Here is a 27,900-nt window from a genome sequence, read left to right as displayed (position 1 = left end):
ATCCATGCCATCTTTACCGACGGCATCACCATCGGATATTATCCGTCGGTGATTAACTTCTGACGGCATTACCGACGGATATTATCTGTCGGTATTACACAGAGAGTTGCAACAAAATTACAAGCCATGCCATAATTACCGACGGACAATCCGTCGGTAATGCCGTCGGTAATTACCCTTAAAATTACCGACGGATTTTCCGTCGGTAATGTTCCCGCGGGGAATTTTTTTTTGGCGCACGTATCCATCTGTATTACCGTCGGTGTTTCCGTCGGTGGGTGGTTTTTTTATTTGCGACAGAATTAGCGACGAAAATGGGATTTACCAACGACTGTTATACCGACGGACGTGTTCCGTCGGTGAGTCCGTCGGTATTGTTTTCACCGACGGATTTCATTGCTGTCACCGACGGAATTAATCCGTCGGTAAAACTGGATAATGTTGTAGTGAAATTCAACCATTTAATAAATTTGCACCAACATTTCCATACATAGGAGCAGTGGAGGATCCCTGTCATCTTATTAATATAACACAACGATATAATACATGATTCTAGGTTGATTCAACAACTTCTAAACAAAAGAAAATGATCATAACACACAAGCCAACATTCTATTTGGTAATTAATATAGAAAAACATATTGTTTGATAATCAAAAGATCAACTTCTGATGATGAAGAATTATTAAAATCACAAGTCATTATTGATGTCGGAAATGCATCCCATGTATTTCATACTGAGATCAGCCATGATATTCTCATTCTCTTGACTGTCTTGTTGAACATTTGATCCCTTTTGAATTATCCTCTCCAACTCTGTGGTTACTTCTTTCATTGTTGGCCGATTTTTCCCATTCAAATTCAAGCATTTTCTTGCAAGATTTCCGACAGCAACAACTTCTTCATTATGGCAATGCTCTTTGACTCTAGCATCAAGAATATCAAACAACTTGTTATCTTCCATCAACATGATAAAATGCGTGGCTAAACTTCTACTTTCTGTTGGGCTAGCGGAAAATATCGGTTTTTGTCCGCTTAAAAGCTCAACCAGAACCACTCCAAAGCTATAAACATCGCTTTTTTCTGTAAATTGACTAGACTGGAAGTACTCTGGATCCAAGTAGCCAAAAGTACCCTGCACATGAGTGGTCAAGTGAGTTTGATCGATAGCAATGGATCTTGAAGATCCAAAATCTGATATTGTGGCTCTATATTTCTCATCTAGGAGTATGTTTGTAGACTTGATATCACGGTGATAAATCGGAATCGATGCTGCCGAGTGTAGATAAGAAAGGGCTCCCGCAACCTCAATGGCAATCCGTAATCGCATTTCCCAAGATAACAAGAAGTCATCGTTCTGAACATGGATATACTTGTAAAGATTTCCATTGGAAATGAATTCGTATACTAGTATAGGAACTTCAGTCTCCAAGCAACAACCTAGCAACTTAACCACATTTCTGTGGTTAATTTGTGAGAGAATGACGACCTCGTTAATAAATTCTTCGAGATTTTCTTCATCAACGACTTTGGACTTTTTAACAGCAATAATTCTTCCATCTGTTAACATTCCCTTATAAACAGTGCCTTGACCACCTTCTCCAAGTATTCTGTTCACATTAAAACCATCGGTGGCTACTTCCAACTCCTTGGAACTGTATATTTTTGTTTTCTGAACGCTACCATCACTAGTGGATAATTGTTGCTGTAACAATAGCCCACCGTTACGTTTGAAGAATTTCTTTTTGAGTTTCTTGTTCTGCCTCTTCTTTACAAGTTTATATAGCCTCCAAAGGCCAAACAGCAGTACCAATATAAAGATGACTGATCCTACAACTGCATTATTTACAGCAAAGCATAAATCTTAATTAATATGTTGATCTCTGTGCTCACATATATGACTGATGAATAGTAGCATTTCTCTGTTTATATCAAGCCATTAAACTTGTCCAATAGACAAGGAAAATGAATACTCATCGTATGAGGACCAATATAACATTTCATAAAACTATAAGGCTGAAAATGAAGATTAGTGATAGGCATTAAATAGGTCAGAAGGAATAAATCAGCAACCTGCGTACCTATGATAATTATATAAATTTTATTTATCGTGCATCTGTAATCTCCTCTTGTATTCACGCATTTGAGCATCCCCTGGCACGTATTTTTCTCTGGGGTCTTGCATTCATCAACATCTAATAAAATAAGAAAGCAAAAATAAGGATGCGTTTAGGAGAGAGATTCAGGAAGAGCAAGGCATTAGCCTTCCAAAGGATGCGTTTGAACTTAATGACTATGCCAGTGATCAAGATGATCATAGGAGCATTTCTGGATATGTTTTTATGCTTAGTGGGGGAGAAGTTGCTTGAAGTTCAAGGAAACAACCAGTAGTCTTCCTCTCAACAATCGAGACATAATTTATATCTGCAGCTCATTGTGGTTGTCAGACAGTATGGATGAGAAGGGTGCTCAAAAGGTTGGATTGCAAACAAGGTACACCAATTGTTATACACTATGATAACATGTCTATAATTAAATTAGCAAAGAATTCAGTTATGCATGGCAGAAGTAAGTATAAAAACATCAGGTTTCACTTCCTACGTGAGCTTTACAAAGAAGATGTAATTCACAAGACCAAATTGTTGACATTATGACATTATGACAAAAGCAATGAAGATGGATGCATTGGAGAAGCTGAGAAGTTTGCTAGGCGTATGTATGGTATTAAGTGGGTAAACTACTTGCTGATCAAATGCAAGGGAGTTTAAGGGAGAAATTGTTGGAACTGAGTTAGTTAATAATATTTTAGTTTTTAGAATTAAGAGATTAGGTTTGATGTATTCTTTGCTCACTAAACGACGGTTGTAAGAGTATTAAACATGAGTTGCGTATTAATTTTTCTGTTTTTTTGCTGTAAAGGCTTGCTATATACACCAGCCTTATTATTGAATAAAACAAGTTTCATTCTCCTCATTTTGTGAGTTTTTTTAGTGCTTAAAGTTTTCTGGCTCTGACAAAATATTTATATAATTTAAATGAAAACATTCTAACAATATGATATATTAAGGACTTGTTGATAACTTAAAAATATAATAGATGTAATATATTAAATTAGTGTGATTTAATAAAAAATTTAAATTTATTCATGATTTGGTAAAAACTTGTTAATATTTTTTTAAAAATAATTCAAAATAGCATGATTTTAACTTTTTTTAAAAAAAACATTATTAATTCAAGTCAACTCGAGTCTTGCCTCACAACAATAATTAACAGCAACTATAATAATTGAAAAAAGGATAATATATTTTTGTGTAGGAAAAATTACCTCTGCATTGAAGGAAAGGGTTGCCCTCGTAACCTTCTGAGCAAGAACAACCGGCTGTCATAGTTGTCGTACTATTTATTTGCGTTGCGGAGCAATCCATGGTATCTCGGTTGTATGTCCAACTATTGTTATTTAGTATCCAAGCCAGCGACATAGGAACAGTACTATTGTTATTTAGCAATTTGTTGATTTCTTGGGGACTCCATATTTTGGAGTAAAACCAATTCGTGTCTGCTAGGAAGGCCAGTTTACGCCCGTCACTACCTTGTTTACCCTCTTTTGACACGACAGTTGAATTGAAAACCTGAAGTAAGGAAGGCCAGTAAATATCTTGACAACAGTCCTCACCAGAGCATGAACCATTAAGCCGAATATTACTAATGGAACTACCGTTGGAGCAAATTGAGTCGCATCCAACATGTTCGTCCGTGCCCTTTTTTGTCCACAGACTGGCACGAGTATTGCAGCCCACTGCAATGAAATAATTGCTATAGGAAAAGAGGAAAGGAGTTCCTTCCAAATTCACAGGTACACCTTCTTGCCGGCCCGACGAATCAACGGATATCACTGGACCCTCGACAACTGCACCTCTTTCTAATGTAATATTCACCAACTCCATTTTGATGCTGCGTAAAAAAGCTCTAGGAGGATTGGAAGTTTCATTGCATTCAACGTCAAAAGATTCCGCCATGTAGCAATCCTTTCCAATCCCGAACGGGTATGGAATGCTAATATTTCCACAGTGGTCTGAACAATTAGGTTTTGCCAGACCAGCCGGTGCTCGCGCCGATGCTGGCTGAAACACCAGCATGAATAGCAAGAAAGAAAAAAGGGAGACAAGTTTCACAACCTGCATACTGTTATTTTTATTTCTTCTATTCTTCTTTGAGTTTGGTGTTCAACAATAGTACTAGGCTTGATGTCTTTATATAGCCACCGGAGAATTTTGCATGCTTCTTCTAAGCTTATGCGTCGTTGACTAAATGTAATTTTTTATGATAATCAGTCAATAATGACTTTTATTCCAGTATCTCCATTAATTATATTATTTTAATCTTTCTTGCTTGATTAAAAAAAATGTTAATGGATATTCGGAAGGTTAATTAGATTTGTTTCTCTAGATGGTCATACGATCGAATGAAGTACTCCTCTTACGTAATCAATTATTATGTCTAGAAATTTAAGATGGACCGTCTGTTTAAAAAGAAGGAAGCTAAATTCTTATGTTTTTAAATTCTATCAGTTGTATATTGCAGAAGTTTATGTGAAGAATCCAAGCAAACTTCAATCACACGATATATATCTGGCACTTATAATTATTTTAAATATCTACTTCTAGAAAAATCTTAAAATATTAAAATAAAGTGATTAATTAATTATTCAACACTAAATCCTTACCACAAAAATTCTTTAAAAAGTCTTTTTTCTTGATTTTTGGTTTTTAAAAAACTAATCCTGGCCATTATTCAAATCATTGAATTGGTCAAAGTTGATTTGTTGCCAAAAACTGACAACCATTTAATTATTCATGAAGCAATCGTTTTCGTTTCCTATTGCAGATGGAAAAGCAATGCTAATGCTTCCACGAAATATTTCTGTACAATTATGCCTTGCTATAAGTGCTGATATTTTGGGACATCTTCAAATATCAAAACTAAAATTCCTCAAAAAGTCTTTTTTCTTGATTTTTGGTTTTTTAAAAACTAATCATTGAGATCATTGAATTGGTCAAAGTAGATTTGTTGCAAAACCATTTATTTGAGCTCAATAATGGAAGTAGAGAATGAGAGAGAGAGCGGTATGATCTTTATTTGATTCAACTAGCTAGGATTAACTATATTTCAAGAAAAAAAATCACTGATTGTGACAGAGAAGAGTACTACCAGTAAACTGTGTCCAAATCATTTTTCACAAATTCAACAAGAAATTCTATTTACCGGTGGCCTTTGGAGCCATGCACTCATATTCTTGTAACTCAATTATTTGTAAAATTAAGAGTTAGGATGTTTCCTTCCACCCTCCAAGCTTGACTACCAAAATGTTTCTCAATGGAGTGATGATGACTTTTGTCTTACCATTACGAAGATGATTGGAACTGTTCTCTTTGAACCACCTGAACTTCCTTGAACTGGAGAAGACAACATTCAGAAGACGATTCTATGAATAAAACAGGAGAAGAAAAGTCGCCACTTTCTTGAGGGCCATAACTTTTTTATTTATAATGTGGACTATCTAGTAGATAATTAAGTACTTGGAATGCACTTTCTATCAGAAATTAATCAATAATCAAACTATTCCTTCGTATCATTTAGCACACAACGTTTACTGGTAGTTAATTACTTTTGAACAAATTATCTTTAAAGTCACCTAGCTAATTATTTATATAATCATAACGGTGTAGCAATATTTATTTTATTTTATAATGTGTAGCAATTATATATGTAATTAAATTAACAAGTAGCTCACCAAAAATATTTACTTCACCCCACAAATTCAACTGGATGTATATGCTTGCAACGCTCAACGACTTTTCAAGGGGAAAAGGCAAACGGCAGAGGCCTTTCATAATCAGATGGCGACAAGAGACTTTTATTTAGGTATTGTTCCCAGAAAGTTCCCTGCAATTTATTGATTTGGAAGAGTATTTTTTTCGCACTTATCACAGCCCACCAATCCAATGAACTCAACCCAGGAGTTGACAGGAAATATAGAACTAAAAGAATTTTTTTAAAAATGATTTTTTAAAAAAATTATCCTTTAAAATTTAATTGTTGAAAATTGTGCTTCATATTGTGTTTTTTTCAATACAGTTATTGCAGTCTCATAACCTAAATCTAGAGTATGCAATATTAACTCAAATTAACATTGATTTTTTTTAAAAAAAATATTTTTTTACACCAATAATTTTTTACATAATTTTTTTTTTAATTTCATCATTCAATATTGAGTTATTGAAAATTAAATTTTTTTATTTTCTTTATATGCTTTCTATGAGGATGGCTCAACATCACGACCCAAATCACGAGTTTGCCATGTTAACTCAAGTTATATTATTATTTTTTGTTATTTTTTAATTTTTTTTCTCACTTCATCCTTTAACATTATGTTATCTTTGAATTCAACTTCATATATTGTTTTTTGACAATTATTTTTCCTTGTTTGTAATCACTTTCTCTTTTGATTTAGTGTATTTAGTATTTTTTTAATCTTATAATTAAATTAAACCATCTTAATAAGATCCAGTATAATCTATAACTTGAGTTGTAGAATTTTTATTTATTTTAAAACATGCTAAAAAAATATGAAATATTATTTTTAAAAATTAAAAAAAAAAGTTTACCCGCAACAAAGCACCACATATCTTTCTAGTATGATACTAAATCCTATCATTTATTTTAATTCAAAAGGCATGCATTTAATCTTTACATACTGAATCAAGTCCTTTCTTACTTGTACAGACATGAAATATTTTTTTTTGACAACTCATTAGGATTCAATCACATTTCAGCCAAATTGGATGCAATTGACCAAAACCAAGTACAGGATACAGATTGATTTTTGAAAAGCCCAAGAAAAATAATAATTTTTTAAAAAAATACAAAGAAACTGGGTTGCCTGAAGAAAACGCAGGCAGCTGGCATGTCCTGCTATAGTATGTCACTCGAATTTATTCTTTTTTTCTCTAACAATTTATAGGCATCAAAAAAGGATACAAGCAGAACAAGTTAGCCCTTTTATTCCCTCTCAGATAAAAGAGTAAAGGAAAAATGGAAGACGCTGCTGCTGCTGCATCATCAGCTGTAGTCGTGGAAGAAGAGCGCCTCGACGTTCTCAACAAAACCGGTCAAAAAACCGGCATTTCGAAGCCCAGGCAATCACCAATCTCTCTTCTTCCTCTCTCTATCTCTTCATCGATCATCTTATTGTTACGTATGTTTTGATTAAACACCTAATTAATGCCTCTAGTTACGCTCCTGTGCGACGTCGTTTATAGCACTCAAAATTAAAACAGAGCAATTTTTTTTTTTAATTTTCCTTTTCTTTTTGACCGTTACTTTATTTGGACGTCGTTTATAGCACTCAAAATTAAAACAGAGCAATTTTTTTTTTTAATTTTCCTTTTCTTTTTGACCGTTACTTTGTTTGTTGTTTGGTTGCTGAGAAAAAGAAATTGTGATTCTTCTTATTTTTTTATGTTATTTTTATTTTTTGGAAATTTAGAGGAGAAGTTCATAGAGATGGAGATTACCACAGAGCAGTTCACGTGTGGATTTACTCCGAAAGCACACAAGAATTGCTTCTTCAACGTCGCGCCGATTGCAAGGATTCCTGGCCAGGCCAATGGGATATCTCAAGCGCTGGCCATATTTCTGCCGGCGATTCTTCACTTGTGTCCGCTCAGTGAGTCAATTTGCAACAGTTTTTATTATTTTATTATCTTGTCAATTAATTACTTGCTGCATAAAAATAACTTTTTTTATTAAACTAATTTTTCTTACTGTTATGCGTTTAGGAGAGAGCTTCAGGAAGAGCTAGGCATTAGCCTTCCAAAGGACGCGTTTGAACTTATTTTTATTTATCTTCAAGAGTGGTTAGTATTTATTTATATATACATCAAATTCCTTATTTAACTGTACAAGTTCTATAGGATCCCTGGTCTATGGAGACCGGACCGATTAAATTAATTGGTGTAATGGATTGTGATATTATGATTTTGATTTAATTGATCTTGTTGACGTAGACTGGGGGATCGGAAGAATGCAACAAGGCTTGTATTAAATGATTGTACTTTATATTTGAATGCAGTGTTATAAATGATGGGAAATTCATCAATAATGAGTTCAATGATGTGTATCTTGTGACAACTGTAGATCCGATTCCTCTTGAAGCATTTACTCTTCAGGTAAGAAAATGTGTGCTCTTCATTCTCCTTTGATGAGTGTTGGTTTGTGTTAATACATGTTTTATCTATTATCGACTGGTTTTGATAAAAAATCAATTTGGAGAATACGACTTGTTTATGCTTGAAAGTTTTCTTTTTTCTTGCACGTTTAGACTTTTTCCAATTGGTGTTTTATATCTGAATTTTTTATACATGTTCTGGTACATGCACATTATTTTGTTTTCTGCCAAATAATGTGCTCTTTTCATTTGAAGGTTCGATCGAGAGTGGCATGCCTATCATTTCAGACATGAATATTTCATTAATTGGTTACTGCTATTAAGTTGTGAAAAATATGAATGCTTGTTTATGATTTCACTTTATGATAGGAAACAGAAGTATCTGCTGTTAAATACATTTCGTTCGAGGAATATAGAAGCTTACTTGTCAAAGAAGATCCTGATTATGTGCCCTATGATGTAGATGAACAGTATGGCCAACTCTTTGAAATCATTATGAAAAGGTATGCTAAACAGTATCTTTTTTAGTAAAATTAACTATGCTAGTTATAACATCTTTTCTCAACTGTGGTGGAATGCATCCTATGGTTATCTCTTTGTCTCAAGTTCTTTAACAACTAAGCGAATCAAAGAAACATATTTACTCCTTATTTGTAAGGTTACATTCGATTTCGTCTTTAGCATTTGACTCAACATGCAAAAACTTTTTCCGAGTGCATGCCGAGAGTTTTGAAGGTGAATTCATGCTTTCCTCCCTCATATTTGTGAATATTGCACCATGTTATTTAGCTGCATCTGGGAAAGCTTTCCTTTTGTTGTCAACTGGTGTGTAAAACACTTTTTTTGGACACCTTTGTACTAGTTTCCTATCAAAAAAAGTCAAATTGTGTGCATATTATCACCTTAATTCATGGAAGGGTTTCTAATAATTTCTTTCCGCTTGTGATGTCTTTCATCTAATTTTCCTAGGTACACAGAGAACACTGTAGCGCGCAGTTTGAGTCTACAAAAGCAACTCTGTCGATATGCTTCTGTTTCTCTGGATGCTGAGGTTGTCTACTTTCTCTTCCCATTTGCATTGATCTCTCTGCTATCTTAGTAGCTACGCTATCTGTGGCAAAGTACACTCAGTTTATGTAACTTAGTTGTGAACTTAAATTGATGGTTTAACTTGTTAGTTTACAATATTTTCTTCCTTTCAGAAAGGGATAAAAACCGTATAAAAGGGGAAGGTGTTTTTTTGTGAAAGAATGCTTGGGCCTCCATTAATTTGAATTTGTAATTGTGGAAAATATTGAGTAATTGGAAACTGCCCCTTTAGCAATTGCGATCAAGAAATTAATAGCACTTTTAATTTTTTGTCATTCTCATAACTAGAATACTAGTGTTGGTATTGCTACTACTATTTCTTAAATGCTAATGTTTTTTGTTCTTAATGCAAATAGGATTGAATTTAGTATCTTTTTTCCTTCTTTCTTCAGTTGACAGGTCTATCAAATACAGACAGGAAGACTCTTGGTTTACTTATAAAGGCTGCAAAACTTATGGATGAAATATTCTACCTTCAGGTACTTACCATTGCAAAACAATGTGAATGCACATGTGCAAGAAGTAGGCTGATACACTCATACAATCTGCAGAAACTATTGGTTTACAGATGTCTTCCATGTGGTAGACTTGAATACCAATATACCTGCGCATGCCCCATAAAATGATATTTTTGTTCATGATCTGTATAGTTACTAAAGTGTTTCTCTAGCTCGAGCAGTGGTCTATTTGGTAACGAGCATTCCCAGTCATTTTGTCGGCCTTCCTTTTTCTTTTCCTTTGGGGGTGGGAAGGCCAAAGGTGATCAGGGCAAACAAAGTGAGAAAAACCCTAAGCTGGGAAACAAGACCTGTAATTTACTCAACAGAAAGTTCAATAGAAACATCTGGGTGAGAGAGGCCTTCTGAATTTGTTAGACAATCCCTCATAGAAGGGAACTGAGCAGAAAGAACTTTGGCTTAAGCATTCAAGACATGACTTGGCATTATGTATAGTAGTAACTCATAAAACATTTCAAGATGTGGACTCATAATAAAGTCAAGTAGTTTCTTTCTGATTTGATGTTATGTTGCAAACTTGCCCAAATTCTTTTCATTTGGATCTCCTGTCAGTGAAATAGTTGATATTTGTATTTGAAACGTTGTACCAGTAATGTGAATGTCATTCTTCTGTGTAACTTTAGATGATTTGTTTCTCCTTCCTACAAAATTCAGATAATTAGTCTCTTGTAAAATCCAATACAATAAGCCTATTTATGATTGCAATAATTAGCAACTGTGAATGACTGTTAGCGGTGCCTCTTGCTTTTTTCTGCTTCTAATCAGGTTTGGTACAGCAATCCAGCTCTAAGAGATTGGTTGAAGGAGCATGCTAGTGCATCAGAATTAGACAAGCTCAAATGGATGTATTATTCAATTAATAAGAGCCCCTGGTGAGTCTTTTTTTGAGGTGCTGCTTCTTTGAGCTCTTATGTGTGTGCGCTTGGAACAAGCTAAGAATTCACCATTCCCCAACTTTTTATACATATTTTTAAGAGAAATACCTGTCGATTAGAATTTATTGGTGATCAACAGGTCCTGTCTTGATGAAAACGAGGCTTTTTTAACAACCACAGATTCAGCCATCAAGTTACTTCCTGAAGCCACGAAGCCAGTCAGTGGATGGAAGGGTCTGGAATATAAAGCAGCATTTCCCATGCTAAAACCACCTGGTGCAAATTTTTACCCTCCAGATATGGACAAAAAGGTATGCATGGGAGGATCATTATGCAAGTTGAAGTTATTTTTTTTAAAATAGGATCACCATCATATATTTGCGACTGGAAAACTGTTTGATGCTTCTGTCATCATTTAGATCTCTCCCCCTCTATACCTACTATAATAATAAGTTTCTCTTATGTCACAGGAATTTAAATTATGGAATGACAGTCTGACAGAGAAAGAACAAAATGATGCAATGGGCTTTTTCACCGTCATCAAAAGACACAGTGAATTTAGTTTGGATTCTTCTTCACCTAATCATGCAGTTCATGGGACAAATCATTTAATGACTGCCCATGATCTATATAGTGTTCCTTACTCAAAGGAGTATAACTCCTTCCTTAGAAAAGCTGCAGAACTATTGCATGAAGCTGGGGACTTGGCTGGCTCACCTAGGTATATAGAGTTATACTAGATTTTTCTTGTTGCCAGTAACTCATTTGTTCACATCATACTGAATACTATTCCACTTACCGATGATTGTTGAATTTGTTCTTCTGCTGTGTAGTTTGAAGAGGTTACTACATAGCAAGGCTGACGCATTCCTCTCAAATGACTATTATGAATCAGATATAGCCTGGATGGAATTGGTTAGTATGCAGAATACTTTGACATTCCAGAAAACACTCAAAGTTTTTGGTTCAGGTATATGGTGATAAGAATGACATCTAGTGCATGGTATTTTTTTCCCCCTGTCATCAGCACTCTAGTTTGAGATAAAAGGGCTCTGTAGGAATTGTTTCGCATGAGCAAGTTTTCTAATACTGAGAAAGGGATACGATTTTGGGGGATTGTTAATGCTGGCACTTGCTTGTGTACACTCCCCCTCCCCCCGGGCCACCACAATCACATAGTTATGGATATTGAATCATGGTGACTGTTTTCTTTATATACGACTCTCCTTTTTCTGAATGACGTGGAATTGTAATAGGAGCAAGAGAGGCACTTGAAGGTCTGCTGAGGCCTTCTAACTTAAAAAATTTGGAAACGTTCTGTCATTCTGCAATATTTCACAGGTCTCAGCAGTCTGCATAACTTACCTGATTTATTGTTTGTTTTGTTCCTCAAGGAAAAAGGAAATAGCTTAGGCTAAGAATAAAGCAAAAAAGTTCTGTCATTCTGCAATATTTCACAGGTCTCAGCAGTCTGCATAGCTTACCTGATTTATTGTTTGTTTTGTTCCTCAAGGAAAAAGGAAATAGCTTAGGCTAAGAATAAAGCAAAAAAGTGATCTGTACCTATCATGGAATGATGAAAACTAACTATGTTAGCAATTGGATGTTTACACTTTCTAAATAAACTAATAATGTTATAATATGAAAAAGATAGGGCTCAATCATTGGATTTTTCATTTTCCAAGTCTTTATTTTCATGTAGCCATTTACTTTTAATAACATCAATTGTGTGTTTGTTGAGTTTTTCCAAGAATGAATGGGTTAGATCTTCGTTTCACTGTTAAGGTGCTTAAATTCTTAATATTCTCATCTAGATTCATGACATGTCTTAAACTATCTCTGGATTTAGGACTCCAAGCTGGACGTTACCATAGGTCCATATGAGACGTACGAGGATGCAATTTTTGGCTACAAGGTAGCATTGATCTTAAATTCTTTCCTGACATGTTCATAATCTCTCGGGTAGCATAAATGACTCATGAGTTCTGTTATGTTTTCTCAGGCAACATTTGAAGCATTCATTGGTATCCGGGATGACAAAGCAACTGCTCAACTAAAATTGTTTGGTGATAATTTGCAGGTATTGAGTCATTTTATATGCAAAGTTGGTACTTGTTTTTCTTGGGACTTCTCTTTTTATATTCATGATTTCTAACAGAGTATATCTGTTTAGTTTTTGGAACAAAATCTTCCAATGGACAGTGCATACAAATCAAAAAATGTCAATGCTGCTCCCATTCGGGTCATCCGGCTTCTTTATAATGCAGGGGTATGTTCTTGGAATATATATAGGACAAATCTGTGTCTTTTGTTGTTTCTCTATTGTACCTTTTTTATGGCATGAACCCATCCCGTTTACAATACCAGGATCTAAAACTCTGTTGGTCCATCCTTTAAAGATCAGCTTTTTGGGGAAACTTTTGCTGAAATACTTCTCCCCACCCCTTATGTATGAGTTCCTATTTCAAAGGAGGGAAAACCAAGGCTGATGGGTTTTAATTTGACATCAGGATGTAAAGGGTCCTCAAACTGTTGCTTTCAATTTACCAAATGATGAGCGTATAGTAAAAGATCGAGGAACTTCAATGGTCATGCTGAAGAATGTTTCAGAGGCAAAGTATAATTTCTTACCTTATTTCTAAACCTGTTATAATGATTGTTGCTTTCTGAAAATATGTTAATGTTAGTATTGGAAACTACTTTAAATATCACGTGTCTGTCCTAATCAGGTTCAAGCATATTCTTCAGCCCATAGCTGATGTTTGTATTAGCAAGGAACAAAAAGGATTGGTAGATTTTGAATCTTTCTTTACGCACACTATATGCCATGAGTGCTGCCATGGTATTGGGCCTCATACTATCACACTTCCAGATGGCCAAAAGTCAACAGTAAGAAAGGTTATTTACATAACTTTTCTTTTTATACTACATCTATAATTTATGGATTGTTTTGCATTCGTATGTTTTTGATAATGGGGCATACATAGATAGCTACCCTCTCTTTAAGTAAATTCCTCATTTCCGCAGAGTACTGGATGGAGATTTCTATTTTATAAAACTGGAAGTTTTATATTATACCAGAATTCAAACAGGATATATTACCATGTTGCTGGAATATATTTGTGTGCTCTTATGGTTTAATTTTCCCACCCTACTTTTGTGTCTTTTATAGCCTGAAAGCATCTCAACCTCTACACATCTTTGACTGTTTAAAATGAGACGAGCATTGCCATATCTTTTACAACCTTATGTTTGATTTCAAACAGTTTTCTTTATATGGAATCGTACTTCAGCTCTTCACAGAATGTAATTGTAATTGAGATTTTTAAGCCTCAATTTAAACTACTACATGGTTTTAGGGAGACCAAATTTTGGAGTTTTCTTATTTTGTGACTTCAGTTTTGGAAACAAGAGGTGTGGTTAGTGTAATTGCAACAATGTCAGTGGTAGTCAATGTAATTTATCATTTATTCCATTTCATATTCCTTTCTTCAGTTTTATTCAGTAGAAATTCTGCCTTGGATGTTTCTTTCATTGTTAAGTTGTGCCTGAAGTAGTAGTCTACCGGGCCTTGCTGAGAGTTCCTTTCATCTTTCTCTTTTTTAACTCAATATTTAATATGTATAAAGGAATTTTGTCCTCCAAATAGAGGTATCTGGAGTGATGATCTGACTAGTTTATTTATCCCTTTCCATAGTTAATATGGGGCACATTTATTGTGACTTATAGCACATCTCATGCATGGTCTCTGTAACTGTATTTGTTGATCATTTTCTATGACCTGGTCTTTTATCATTACCTGTTCAAAATAACTGTAATGGAAATGAAACAGAACAACACTTCAATGAAAGACTATTATTTTATTGTTTCAATTTATTTGCATTCTGATAGCAACTGTTGTTTTTCTTCATATTTTAATGCAGGAGCTTCAAGAACTCCACTCTGCTTTGGAAGAAGCAAAAGCTGATATAGTTGGCCTTTGGGCCCTAAAGTTCTTAATCAACCAGGTTAGTGACTAAATTTAATTAATATTATCATATATAGACACAGATATGTGTGCTGCACTGCCACTTTAGATTTCATGTCAAAGATGCTGAATTTAAATTCATTCAACAATGCATTTACAAGTGTTTTTGGTCAGAGGGTAAATAAGGTCCATCCAAAGAGTTAGCACAAGTGGTTAATACTTGGCCTAGAGATTCTGGGTTCAAGTCTTGTCTTTGGATGACATGTGAATTTCTAATTCTTGTCGGTATCAAGGGTGGCTCTTCCCAAAAGAAAAGGTCTTCATCAACCCTAGTGCTGGTGTAGCCAGTTCCAAGTAGAGGTGATATCCCATTGCTGTCTTACCCTATGTTTAGATGATCATGAAGAAGATAATTCGTAGAAGAAGATAATTCGTAAAAGTAGAATCGCCGCTTAAGTTGCTTACACATCTAGGAAAGATATAACCGTAGTTTATCCTCATCGAGGTTACTATTTATTTCTAACAGGAGAATTTATTATACAAATCCATGTCAATGAAGTTCTAATCCAAGGGAATTTATTATACAAATCCATGTCAATATCCATTTTTCTTTCTTGAGTTGTGTTTTGATTATTGACCTCTTATATAGAGATTAAAACGAGTTTTAGGGCCTGTTAGTTTTTGCGTTTCAAAAGCATTTTTGAAAAAAATTGAATTTTTATTTATTTATTTTTGCTTTAAATTAGTCTTTTTTTGTTATTTTCAAATCATTTTAAGAAATAAAAAAATATTATTTTGATGCATTTCCGAGTGAAAAGTACTTTGAAAAGTAACCGTTACCACTCTTCCAAACACCCCTTTAATCTCTCACTAAATTAGCGTTAGGCCTTTAGAACCCATCTGAGAAGGAAGGAGCTTGGGTTGAATTCAATTATCAAATTAATGACCCATACCTAAGAAAATACAAAGAATTTGAATTCAGATTTTTAGGCTCCAATCCACCGGCTAAACCATAGAAATAAAACACGTCCAAATTCAAATTATAAAAAGCTTGCAATAATAAAGACATGGGCTTTAACTTCATATCCACCTGCCACGCCATGTATTTTAAAAAATAAAATTGGGTTCACTACTTGCTTCTTTTTCAAAAAAGAAAAAATAAAAAGAGATTCATTAGTGTACCAAAATTAAAAATGAAAATGAAAACAGAATGTAAAACAACAACAACAACAACAATCAATTTTTCCATTTTCTTTGCATTTCTTTTTTTCTTTTTTTTTTCCTAATTTTTCTTATGGGAAAAAATTGGATGATGAAATAAGAGATCTTAGTTCTCATCAACCTGTAACTTAAAGTGTTTCAGATGCATCAAGAAATCTCATAATATGTTTTCCTAGAATCCTGGGAATGCATCTTTGAAATGTTGAACTATGTTTGACAGAAGAATCTAGTTGTCTGATCAATATTCTGGATGTAGTTGATTTCCCAGGACCACACTTTAGTGGGATAATAACTAGGTGCTGATCTATTTTTTCCGTGTGATTGGGTAGTATTATGATTTTATTGTAATGTTTATTACGTGATTCTATTTTTGTTCTCTCAGGATTTACTTCCTAGGAGTCTGGTAAAATCTATGTATGTTTCATTCCTTGCGGGATGCTTCCGGTCAGTTCGTTTTGGTTTAGAGGAAGCTCATGGGTAAGCTAATTAATCATTCTTCTCTGGTTCCATGCTTGGCATAATCTAAAGGACTTCGTATCTACTGAAATTCCTTAGGAAAGGACAAGCACTGCAATTTAACTGGATGTATGAGAAAGAAGCCTTCATCTTGCATCCTGATGAGACATTTTCTGTTGATTTTGCCAAGGTATGGTTGCTTCAACTTTCCTTTTTCATGGATTTATCTCACCGAGTAAGACCATCAACTCTGTTTTCATTTCAAAGGTTGAAGAGGCTGTTGAAAGCTTGAGTAGGGAGATACTCACCATACAGGCAAAAGGTGACAAGGAGGCTGCAGATTTGCTGTTACAGAAATACTGTAAAATGACACGGCCATTGAAACATGCTCTGGAAAAATTAGAGAGTGTTCAGGTATGGGCTGTGAAACCCTTCTAGTTCCCCACCGCACATGTTTCTATCTAATGAGAGCTAGGCTGTTTTCAGGAATGTGTACTTGTTACCTCTAATTTCGTTCATTGTCCTTGCCTTTCAGGTCCCTGTGGATATATATCCCATATTTTCCACTGTTAATGAAATATCAGAGTAAAGGTAGCGTCTCGGGATTAGGCCAATCCCTTCGTTTTCTAGCCAAGCTGATTAATAAGTGAATGGCAATAAGTGGACAGTGCTGCCACAGTACCCTCAATGTTTCCATCAATTAAATCAGCAACGTTGTTGTCTTATTATCTGCATTTGATGAATGTGTTTTTTCTTTTGTTTTTTTTCCCCATTGCTTGCGCTGGTCCTTGCTATGATGCAGATTTTAAAGTTTGTTAAATTATTTGAAAGTAAGTAATGTTTTGAATGTGGTAAAAATATATTAAAATAATATTTTTTTATAAAAAAAAAATTTAATACTAGCACAATAAAACAATTAAAAAATCAAAAAAACATTATTTCATCTGTAAAAATAAACATCCTGTTTAGTAAGGAAAGTTGTGAGGATGCTGCTGCTGCTCTAAGCCACTGTTATGGCTGCATTACGCTACACTACAGCCATAGCTACTGCATATGTCAATCACAGGTTGGTTAACTGATGATTTACTGACCTGAAATGATCAATTGAAAAACCAATCTCCTTTCTTCTTCTTTTTTTATTAAAATGTAGTTTCAAATACTTTTTTTGAAAAAGAAAATCAAATCTTTAATAAATCCAGGTCAACATCATGACTCATAACCCAAGCTTTGTATGACCCAAGCTTTGAACTGGGTTAACCAGGAGTTACAGTTTGAGGTATAGAAGAACCGTTCTAAAATGAATAATAACGCAAAAATGAAATGAATTGCAGTGAACTTTATTTGAAGGTCAATTTGGAAAAAAAGAAAAGGGATAGAAAGAAAATTGCGAGCCCATTAGAGACACACTCTGAGAAGCGTGTATTCCAGTCCATTGACAAGGTAAAAGTCCACATGCTAGACAACTTTTAACTCTTTAAGCCAAGCTGTGTGTAGGGGGCAAGGATCAGGTTTCCCTTCAGCAACAGCCTTGTCGGAGAGAGAATAGAACCAGCCATTCCTCCATTTAAACTGGCAAGAAATTAACTTTCATGTGAGAAGCAACATCACAGCAAAATAAGGTTAGGGCTCGAGTCTCAAACTACTTTACATCCACCAACCAAATCAGAATTGATGAAATTGTGCTGAATGCTTCAAAGGTATGACTAACAAAAGCATTTACCTCCTTAACAGCTGTTGGGAAATGGGCAACAGCACGTGAGTAAGCACATAACCTTTCCTCAATAGCTTCTTCAAATACTATTCCTTTTTCTGCAGCTGCTGCAGAAGCAAGTTCTGCGATAAGGCTAGACACCTGGAAACATAAATATCAGTATCAATCTGATCTATTCATGTTAGAGATCTCATTGTGCTTGAACAATTTCAAGAACTCAACAATCATAATCTTGTGAAGCAAAGGTCTACACAAGGAGAGGAAGCTTAGCGAATGGCTGGAAGGAAAGGGCTTCTTGCCAATTTGTCCAAGCATGACTGTCTTAGGCATAATATAATCTAGTAAGTTTAAGTACAAGATCGTGATTGACGTACCACAAAGAAAACAGAAAAAGGGCGAGCAAAAAATGCCTAATTTAACAATTATATCATCCAATTGATGTAAATCTTAAAGTCCACAAAGCATACAGAAATAGCACTGATAGGGTGTGTCGGCTTTTTTAACCAGCATCAAGTACACAGTGAATTATCTGCAATCAAATGAAGGCGTTCTGGAAATAAATAATGAAATAAGCAATTTAATTGATCTAAAATTCACTATAAACTATAAATATTGCAAAAGATATGCAGTAGCTTGAAACTCCTCAAACTCTGATGCTTTAACACATCATTGTCATTGGCAGATTTACCTCAGAGCGGAATTCTTTCTCCACAGCACCAACAGTTGCCCCTGGATGACGAGCTCCAACAAGCATGAATGCTGAAATCCAGATCAGCTTCTCTAACATTTGCTTCTGAAAAGTTTCCTTGTCAAGAACCTGAATACAACAATGAATAATAATGTAAATATGCCAGACTACTATCACAACATGAATTCCTCAATTCTGAATGCAAAGGTGAAAGAAGGGGAACGTTAGACTAAGTTTGCCCACTGAAAAAATTGAAACCCAAAACACCTATCACATCAAAGTGCCAAACTTTGCCTTCTATATACAATATCATTGGATTACATAGTTAAACCTTAGTTAAACCTGACACTCTGAGCTTTATTGCGTCAACCTCCACTCCCTACCACCACAGCCCCATCTTAACATTTTTTTTTTCTGAAAAGCCTAATCAATTCCCTCAAACGGTTTCAACCAGACAATAGTTAAAAAAAAAAAAAAAAAAAGCTTCTTTACCTTACAGGTGAGACCTCCAGCATGCAATCTAGCAGCTACTGCAGACGCCCATTTTCCATATGCTGCAGTCAATCCTTCAGGATTGGTATCAGTCTTTCCATCAATAGGAGGTTCTCCAAGCTTTGAGACAGCAAAATATGCCAGCACTTGGTCTGCATCACCAAGACCTTTACTTTGAAACCATGGCTCCAGCATCCCATTCTGGAAAAAAACCAAATCTGCTAGATTGTCAACATCCACTCAATCAATCATCACCATTTATCAGAAGCCATAAAATGCATAGCAAAGATTAAAAAACCCAAACTTTCAGATCAAATAATTCCATAATAAACATAATCCAACAGCATTAATGAAGAATGCACTGAAGTTTTATCACTCAACTGTGTTCATTTTGACACTAAACTATCCTAAAAAGTTAAGCAACACGAGGGGTAACCAATACATTACAGACACCTATATCTTCCAATTAAACATTAACCCCAAATAAAACATAGAAAAATGAGTACCCTCCTATATAGCACTCAATTCAATTAGAACATAGAATAGCATAATTCAATCAACAAAACTAAAAACAAAAACAAAAACAAATTGTTATATAACCATTTTCATAAAAGCAGCAAAGTAACGTATAATCAGGTATCAGTACCGCTCCATCTAGACTTAGGTGTGACTTCAAGAACAGCATCAAGATCGTCATTTCTTGTACAAACCAAAATGGGACCCTCAAAATCAAGTGGCACAGGGTCTCCTCTCTTCACCAGCAAATCCTGACCACTACCCATTTCTTGTAAGGCCCTTCCCACCCTTCCACCACCAACAATCACAGCTGGGGCCACCTTGGCAGCAGTTGGGGCTGTGGCCATAGCTAAAGTTTGAGTCTTTTGAGTTCTAGTAATGATTCTGGTGCCAAAAAACGTGAACTTTGAATTGGATTTAATGAGAGAGGAGTTACAGAGAGTAGCTGTGAGTGTGTGGGTGGCCATGTGTTTTGGTGGTGATGATGGGTTTATTAGCAATGCAGGAGATGGGTTTTGATTGTGTTGGGGCCATGGTAGCTGCTAATATTGAAGAAGCAAAGTGACAAGAAGGGGATCACCACTCAATTTCTACCTATTTATCCAAAAATAAGCACACGGCCCCACTCGTGTCTTTTGTTTTTTTTTCCCTTACAAATTACATTCAACATAGATTCTTATGAGTTTATTATAATTTACATGAAAAAAATTATAAATTCTCTATAGTATAAAAAATAATTAAATAATTCTTTGATAGTGCTAATAACATTTAATTTAACAACATTTTGTTTTAAAAATTCACTTCTTTTTCATCAAATTTTCCATTTTATCTACTTGTTTTTTTTTATCTTTTTTATTTCTTAAATTAAAAATCAAAATAAAATGAAAAGGAACATAAAATGAATGAAAACAATAAATTACAAAACAACTATAAATAAATAAAATAAATAATATTTTTAAAAAACTATGAGGACTAATTGATTGTTTTTGCTAAACTAAGTTACAATTAACTCAAACAGTTATTTTTTATATGATCCATTTTTTTATAAGAAAAAAAAACTAATTAATCCCTTTCTAAATTGCATTTTATAAGGAAATCTGAATCATTCCCTTGGAGTAGAAAAGAAGGTCCAATAAAAGCAATCTCAAACCAGGCCTAGAAATTTCCGTCGGTTCAAGTAACAAATAACTAAGTTAGATTTAATTTATGTTTTGTAACTAAATTACATTAAACATGTACACTTTACTTGATATTTTGTAACAAAATAGCAAATTAAGTAATGATTTGAAGTCAATATAGCAACTCCTTAAAGATTTTATCTATTTTATTTGCAAAGTCTTGCATCAATATTTTGTTAGGGTGAGAGTTACTCGAGAAAGGATACCGTTAAATAATAATGTTATTTTTGGTATAAAAAAAATAAATAATATGAGGTTGTTTTATTTTTTACTTAATTGATAAGTGAATCATTCTCTTATAACTTGGATGTTGAACCAGGACTAGGTGAGATAGTTTTATCATGAAAATCATCAACAACACCTAAAATTCTATTATTCTAATATAGTAGTATCATAGCAAATTTAAATTAAAAAATTACTCTAACTCTTTTATATAGTTTAATTATCTCTTTATTTTATCTCAATTCTTTCAAAAATTATAATTTACATTCTAGATCTACTCATTTTTAAATTTGAACGAATCAATAAATTTATCTTCATATATAATACAATATATTTACTCTTCTTAAAAAACATCAAATTAATTTCAAAATCTAATAGATTTTTTCTCTGCTCTCTAAAAACATAAAATATCACAAAAATTAAAATCTAATCTTTTATGTTTAATCAATTTGTCTTCTCTTCACTTCACTTCACTTGTGGCGCAATCTCATTTAGGTTGTTTATTTTAAAAAAAATCTCTAAATTGATTTCAAAACCCCCTTTTCACTTTAAAAAACTTCAATACTTGCTTGATTTTTTGTATCAATCTTCAATTCTCTAAATAGTTAAGTTAGAAGCCCCTTATAGTCCGTCTAGAGATTTTAAATTTTCAAATGACTAGATTTCAAGGGACCTAAGATCTAAATGCAGCAACGGATTGTCAAGGAAGGATCCCACATCTTCACCACGGTACAAAACACTAACCGAGAATCCTGCCTCCTTATGCAACTTCCTTCAAATCTCTCAGTTTCCCAGAAAACAAAAGAATCCTTGTTGTATAAATCAGACTTTCTCGAAACAAGCCAACATTCAGAATTCCAATCCACTCCCATTAAAGACCACTCGACCATAAACCCTCTCAAAGTTAAAAAAGATCAAAACTTTCTCTGTTACTATACTAAAGCATGGCTGGTTTCAAGAGACACATGTCACCAAACCAATCCTCGTACAACTCTGTTTCCAAGCACCAGCATACTTCGCAGTGAATGACCTCATTGCAAAAGCACCGACAACAAAGACAACTACCATCTTCAGTAATGTTGACAAAGAAATGCAGTGCCCAAAAATTCAAAACCTTTGTCTACAGATGGGTCTCTCTGCTTTGCCAAAGCCACAGTTAACCAACATGAAGTCTTTGTCAACTGGCAGAGTCTTAAAGCCTTCTTCTTTACAGTTGTGTGTGCAAATGAATGAGCCTGAAAAGGTTTTCAAGTCTAGAGTTTGGAACTCTGTTCAGTCTGAGAATTCAAGTTCTGTTAATATCTGGGACTATTCAGATGCTGAGGATACTCCTACATCTTCTTGGTCTACATTGCCCAATAGGTATTTCACAATTATTTTTCTGTTCATGTTCATGTCCGTTTTTTTTTTATTTTATACGAAACTTGGTATTGTGGATGTGGATTTCATGGCATCATTGTGCAGGCCATTGCCACTGGACATAAGGAGATTTACCTGTGTTATTTTGAAGAAAATACTGCCAGGAGGGGGGGGGGGGTTCATTGTACTTTTTTTTTTTTTAAGTAGGATGTCCTAGTTAATTTACGTGTATCTTGACTAATTTCACGAATCTTAAAGTTAATAATTATATAATCTCTAGTGATCTTGAGATTTTTAAACTCGAACTGTTGATCTCTAAAAAACAAGCCTACAACTGACATGTTATGTTGAAGTATACCTCTTATTGTACTCGCTTTATATCAATGTAAGCTGTTCTCTTACTTGTGAATAGTTTGATCTTTTCTTATATGAATTGCTGATAACGTTTTGAACTAATGTTGCCAGTTTTCATAATGAAATCAGATTTTAGAGTGAGTCTCTTTCACGGCATTTGGTTCGTTTAGGAGATATAATATAATGGCTGGTGACGAGGGCTGCCGAGCCTGTTGTGACTGCCACATCTGGTCGTCTGTGGCTCACACACACTAGTGGAACCCTCCAGTATGTGTGGATCATGGATGGTCTAAATAGGACAGTCGTGTCCGGCGCTGTTACCCCTGGCAGTTATCTAATATAGTCTTATTTCCTAGGAAATTCTAGTTTATTGTTGGAAAACCAAACATTATTAAAGGGATTCCCAGTTCCTAATTTACTGGGAACAATCTTGGAATTGAATTGGAGTTCAATTGAATTTCATGATGAACTTGTATGTTCAGTACTAACCAATGCATGTGAGAGTCGATTTGTACTATCTGTTTTCATTATTTGAAGAACAGGGGAGATTTATAGTTAAACATTCCATAAGAATTTGTAGATTTAGCCATTCTATGATTTACAAATCCAAACTATTTAGGTTAGATTTGTGAGATTTGATAATTACTTGGTGAAAGCTCACCAAAAAAATTGTTGATTCTTAACAAATCTGAACTAAATTTATCGGATTTTGTAGTCGTTAGTCGTGACAGGCACGGCTGCATCTAGCACCAACCTGGTGTAAATAAGTTAGTTTTTTGGTGTATTCTTGTTGATGATGTAGCTCATTTTATCGGAGTGGTGGTCAAGAAAATTGGTGGATGGACATGAAAGAGTGGAGCATCTATATAATAGTCAACACTTGGTGAGCAAGGAGAAACAATTCAAGCAACTTGGTGGCTACTCTATTATTTCTTCTTCTCAATATAGAATATTTTTCCCTAACTCGAATAGTTCTTCAGTGTCTTCAAGAACACTATGAAGGCATTGGAAATTCTTTCTCAATACCTCAAAGGTTTTCAATGCCTTTCCAAACATCTAGTTTGCCGTTAACCAGATAAATCCAGTGACGTTTTAGTCTAGAATTGCCTGGCTATAGTTGTATCTCAAAAGGTTGTCCAAAAGAAACAAAATTAAAAGAGCTACTCAAGAATATAGTATGCGGTATTCAACAATTCTAATACTTGTGAAGCATGTCATAGCTGTATATAAATTGAGCTTAAACATAAATCTAGTGATTTCAATCATTCACAACAACACTCTTGAGGAGTAGACAAAAACATGGAGGTTGAAATGGTGAAAAGAAATTGTTCTCACAATAACTCAATCAAAGTCGAACTTTGGCCCAAAAAAAGAGTAAAAATGAGATGCTATAGCCAGATCCAACTGGTCTAGCACTAAGGTTTAAGCTGTGTTTAGGATTGCTGCATGACAAGTTTTGTGCAGTCTCAAAAGTGTCCTTTAAGCTTCAAGGGGCTACACAACATATTCTGTGAACACTGCCAAATGGAGGGCTAGTTTGGTTGGATCTTGATAAAAGGCTGAGGATTAGATATTGTAAAAGGCAATTGATTGGAAATGATCAACTTCGTTCAGTTGAAAAATGCTTCCCCTTATTTCTGAAGCAACAGATTGATTTAAACTGATAAAACTCTCCCCATTATACCAACTGATAGATTTGATCCTAAAACCTTTCACATGAGTATCATATAACTCAGGGTCCTAGATGTGTTCCGGAGTTGGTGTTCTTGATGGTCTGTGCTGAGTGTTTTTTTCAACATTAGTTTATGCATCATACAGTTCTATCGAACATCTGATTGGAAGGCAATTGCAAATGGATAGACAAGTCCATACGATGCAGAGACTGCTAATTCATCAAGCCTACTAATTCTGATTTGAATTGCTAGATTATGAATATTATAATTCTGCAATGTATGGTGTTTTTGCAGAATTCAAGCCAAAATATTGCCAAGTTTAAATTTTTCAAACTCGAGTACTGAGATGTTGTCTTGGCTAGGATTTGGGATTTATAGCTTCTGCGTACCTGGTTAACTGTTACACATCTATCTGTTTTCCCACATACAAATATAGCATCTGCAGTGCACAGCTAATTTGAAGAACTATGGCTGTGTTCTTATTTGGGTGGAGCAAGGCTTTCAGCCATAACGTATAGAAACACTGAGACCAGGTACTTCTGTTTCCCACTGCTAAAGTCTAACACGCGATATGATTAAGATCCCTTGGAACTACAGGAAGGATAGGGATGATGGAATCGGAAACTAGCTGTGGCTCATCATAAGCGGGTAGTGGAAAGTCAGAGTTTACTATAGCTCAGGGAGTTTTGTCTAGTTCAGATGATAGCTTATTTGGAAAGGTAACAGCAAACCTCATGGATTCCAAGTATCACATATGGGATCAGGTTCAGTTCCATCATCGATGTTTATCAGATATCCTCTTAACAGGTTACACCAAACATTTTGCATATGTTTGGCGTCCATTGATCGAAAACTTTGTTGCTCTTGTTGCAGTTCAACCTCTCAAAAAGCTTCTTGCATGTTCTTTTTTTTATTCTGACAAAAGCATGACTGACAAGAGTCGATGTTTTGTAAGGCGTAGTGATACTGAGATAACGAACAGTTCGATGAACTTGTTGATGTCTGAGCCCTTCAGATTTCAATGTGAATTCCATTTGATTTTTTGAAGTCTAACAGTGGAATTAGGTGCACGCACACAATGCATTAGTGCAAACAATTTGCACCAACATTTCTTGGAGTGCTATGAATATCGATGAAAATGAACAAACATGAAGCTGTACATTCCTAATACCAACCATTTGGCATCTCAAGCTGCAGTTGATCCTCAGGTTTATGGATCGGGGGAGCTTGCATTGTGAAAATATAATAACCATTTAAAAAAAAAATGTAAATTTTAAAAAAAAAACCAAGAGAAGAAAAAATTGTCACAAGAAATTGTTCCTCCGAGTGTGATTGCCCCGGTTCTTTCTCCACTAGCTAATCATAAAAGGAAATTATTTTTTAATTAATAAACATCTAATTTTCTCAATCACTTTGATTGAAATATTGGTATTGAAGCTCTGACCTCTTCGCGATGCTTTTCTTGGCCTTTCATTATTATTTCGCAGTTTGTTGATTGTAGTCAGTAGCAAAATTACCTAATGCCTTCAATGGTTAATTATTCTTCTCCTAGTTTTGAAACTGATCTTGCTTGACAGGTTGAATTACAAATCTAGGGTTTGAACGGGCAAGATTGTTTTTAAAATATTAATGTAGTTGACCTAATCAAACTTAGATGATGCAGTTAAAACTCCAACTGCAGAATTCTAATTCTTTCATTATCTCAATTTTCTGGAAGTGCAAGTTCTTGATACAAATAATGATTTATATACAATGAACTCTAGCTTCCTAACTTTCTCTAACCGACTATCTAACAAATAATTAACTACTCTAACCAACTAACCACTACAACTAACTAACTTTCACCACACACCATTTTTTTTATTTACAGTTTTGACCATTACTTATTTGAATAATATTGTTACAACTCTGTTAAAAAAAAAATAACGTATGTAATAATATTATTACAATAAAATAATATTGTCCCTCTTCCTTTACTTTTTTTCGGTCCCAAAATCTTATTGTTTAATATATTTTTAAATAAAAAAAACTTTTATAGTAATTGAATTTTAAACTTGATCATAGTCGAAACGAACAATTTTAGTATTTTTAAGAGCTCCTAAATCATTTGGAAAAAATATCACTATATATATCATCAGCATATTGAATGAACTCTTTATATTTTATGTTTAAAGATTCCCTATCGTCTCCTCCACAACAACAATTAGTCTATGTTTTTTTCTTCATTTCCCCTTCTTGTATTTGCCCATAATTCATTAAAGTGAGTGTGGTTTGGGAAGCTATGAATGGTTCGTTTGGTAATGTAGTGTAATGTGGTTGAAACTGTGTTGTTTTTTCATTATAGTTTTTAAAAGTGTTTAGTTAATTAATACATATCACAGTTTTACGTGAATCCTACTAAAAACTCTCTTTAAATCTTGGTTATTAAAAAAAACTATAATTTATAGTTCTTCATAAACAAATTTTTTTAAACCACAACCACAAAAACTACTACAATACTAAAAGGTGTTGCTTTTTAAAGAGTTTTTTGCTTAAAAATATATTAAAATAATATTTTATTTATTTTTTTTAAATTTATTTTTAATATTAATATATCAAAATAATCTAAAATACAAAAAATATATATACAAAACTCCGGTTGAAACCCACGGGACAAACACCCCCACTGAACACACTTAAATCTGATATTTTTTTTTTCCAATCCCACGTACTGCTTTCGGTGCCTAATACCTAATTGATTTAACCTGAGCAAATTAACCTGATCAAATCAAAAGTCAAAACCCCTCATAAAATCCTCCTTGAATTTCTTGCCAAATATTTGAAGGCATGGCCGCGAACCTACAATGCCCTAAGCATAAGAGGCTGTAAGAGTCTCTCTTACTGTTAGCACATACGGATGATCATTTAAAGGCATTAAAAAGTTAGAAGGAAGACGGTTCTTTAAATTCAAACATTAACTTCTAACGAGCAAGGTGTCGCGTAGTACATATTTTGTGGTCCATTATTCTTGGACCAATTTCTATCGTCTATTGGTCTGTCTTTTGAATCATTAAAATGTCATTTTCATGGATCTTACTGGCAACTTTTCCTACTGTCTAACCTCTAGTTAATTTCTGATTTGATTCATATTAAGAATCATAAAGTAACATGGAGGGCCAAGTAAAAAAAAAAATTAACCTTCTAGTAGATGACTTAGTGGTAATAATTTGGGACTAAGAGATTTGTTCTCTCTATGGTTCGAGCCTTGTGATTGCTAATATGATGGTCACTGGAGAGGCTTACATGGTCATTAACTTCAGGGCCCGTGGGATTAGTCGAAGTACGCGCAAGCTGGCCCGGACACCCACATTGATAA

The 27,900-nt window shown here is 34.4% G+C and overlaps 4 protein-coding genes and 1 long non-coding RNA gene across 6 annotated transcripts in view; 2 read left to right on the top strand and 3 right to left on the bottom strand.

Moving 5' to 3' along the window:
- LOC18110414 (putative wall-associated receptor kinase-like 11) overlaps positions 1–3,855 on the bottom strand; it is a 40,661-nt gene extending 36,806 nt beyond the window's left edge. The window contains exons 1-3 of the mRNA XM_052451337.1: positions 3,325–3,855; positions 2,081–2,194; positions 950–1,835 (exon numbers count right to left, since the gene is read on the bottom strand). Coding sequence (XP_052307297.1) covers positions 950–1,835; positions 2,081–2,194; positions 3,325–3,478 — 1,154 coding nt within the window. The 5' untranslated portion in view covers positions 3,479–3,855. The remainder of the gene's footprint in view (positions 1–949; positions 1,836–2,080; positions 2,195–3,324) is intronic.
- The window catches only part of LOC127905073 (wall-associated receptor kinase-like 2), a 142,955-nt gene extending 137,562 nt beyond the window's left edge, over positions 1–5,393 (bottom strand). The window contains exon 1 of the mRNA XM_052451339.1: positions 5,389–5,393. The gene's annotated coding sequence lies outside the window, so the exon portion shown is untranslated. The remainder of the gene's footprint in view (positions 1–5,388) is intronic.
- Positions 5,394–6,942: 1,549 nt separating this feature from the next.
- LOC18097141 (nudix hydrolase 3-like) lies at positions 6,943–17,077 on the top strand. Of its 2 annotated transcripts, none has more exons than XM_052451335.1 (21): positions 6,943–7,195; positions 7,546–7,725; positions 7,838–7,876; positions 8,131–8,227; positions 8,596–8,729; positions 9,196–9,277; positions 9,708–9,794; positions 10,599–10,705; positions 10,848–11,019; positions 11,179–11,429; positions 11,542–11,623; positions 12,558–12,623; positions 12,711–12,788; positions 12,882–12,977; positions 13,219–13,325; positions 13,438–13,606; positions 14,632–14,715; positions 16,279–16,373; positions 16,452–16,542; positions 16,620–16,766; positions 16,888–17,077. In XM_052451335.1, the coding sequence occupies exons 1-21, from the start codon at positions 7,092–7,094 to the stop codon at positions 16,939–16,941; spliced, it is 2,322 nt and encodes a 773-aa protein (XP_052307295.1). In that variant the 5' UTR covers positions 6,943–7,091; the 3' UTR covers positions 16,942–17,077. The 2 variants fall into 2 exon arrangements, with proteins under 2 accessions (XP_052307295.1, XP_052307294.1); XM_052451334.1 differs by having other exon boundaries at positions 7,838–7,915.
- A 591-nt stretch (positions 17,078–17,668) lies between these two features.
- LOC7493249 (uncharacterized) lies at positions 17,669–20,330 on the bottom strand. Its single transcript, XM_024592670.2, has 5 exons — positions 19,890–20,330; positions 19,244–19,461; positions 18,752–18,880; positions 18,073–18,204; positions 17,669–17,921 (listed from the first exon to the last, which is right to left on the bottom strand). Exons 1-5 carry the CDS (start codon positions 20,224–20,226, stop codon positions 17,808–17,810), a joined length of 930 nt encoding a protein of 309 aa, XP_024448438.2. The 5' UTR covers positions 20,227–20,330; the 3' UTR covers positions 17,669–17,807.
- Positions 20,331–21,738: 1,408 nt separating this feature from the next.
- On the top strand, positions 21,739–22,929 carry LOC18097140 (uncharacterized). The gene is made up of 2 exons (XR_008058836.1): positions 21,739–22,521; positions 22,624–22,929. It is a non-coding gene; the product is annotated as an uncharacterized LOC18097140 (long non-coding RNA).
- Positions 22,930–27,900: the final 4,971 nt, after the last annotated feature.

Source organism: Populus trichocarpa, chromosome 3 (genome assembly GCF_000002775.5).
Source record: "Populus trichocarpa isolate Nisqually-1 chromosome 3, P.trichocarpa_v4.1, whole genome shotgun sequence".
Lineage (NCBI taxonomy): Eukaryota > Viridiplantae > Streptophyta > Magnoliopsida > Malpighiales > Salicaceae > Populus > Populus trichocarpa.
Note: the sequence above shows the minus strand (reverse complement) of the source record. Positions and strands in the feature narration are given on the sequence as shown.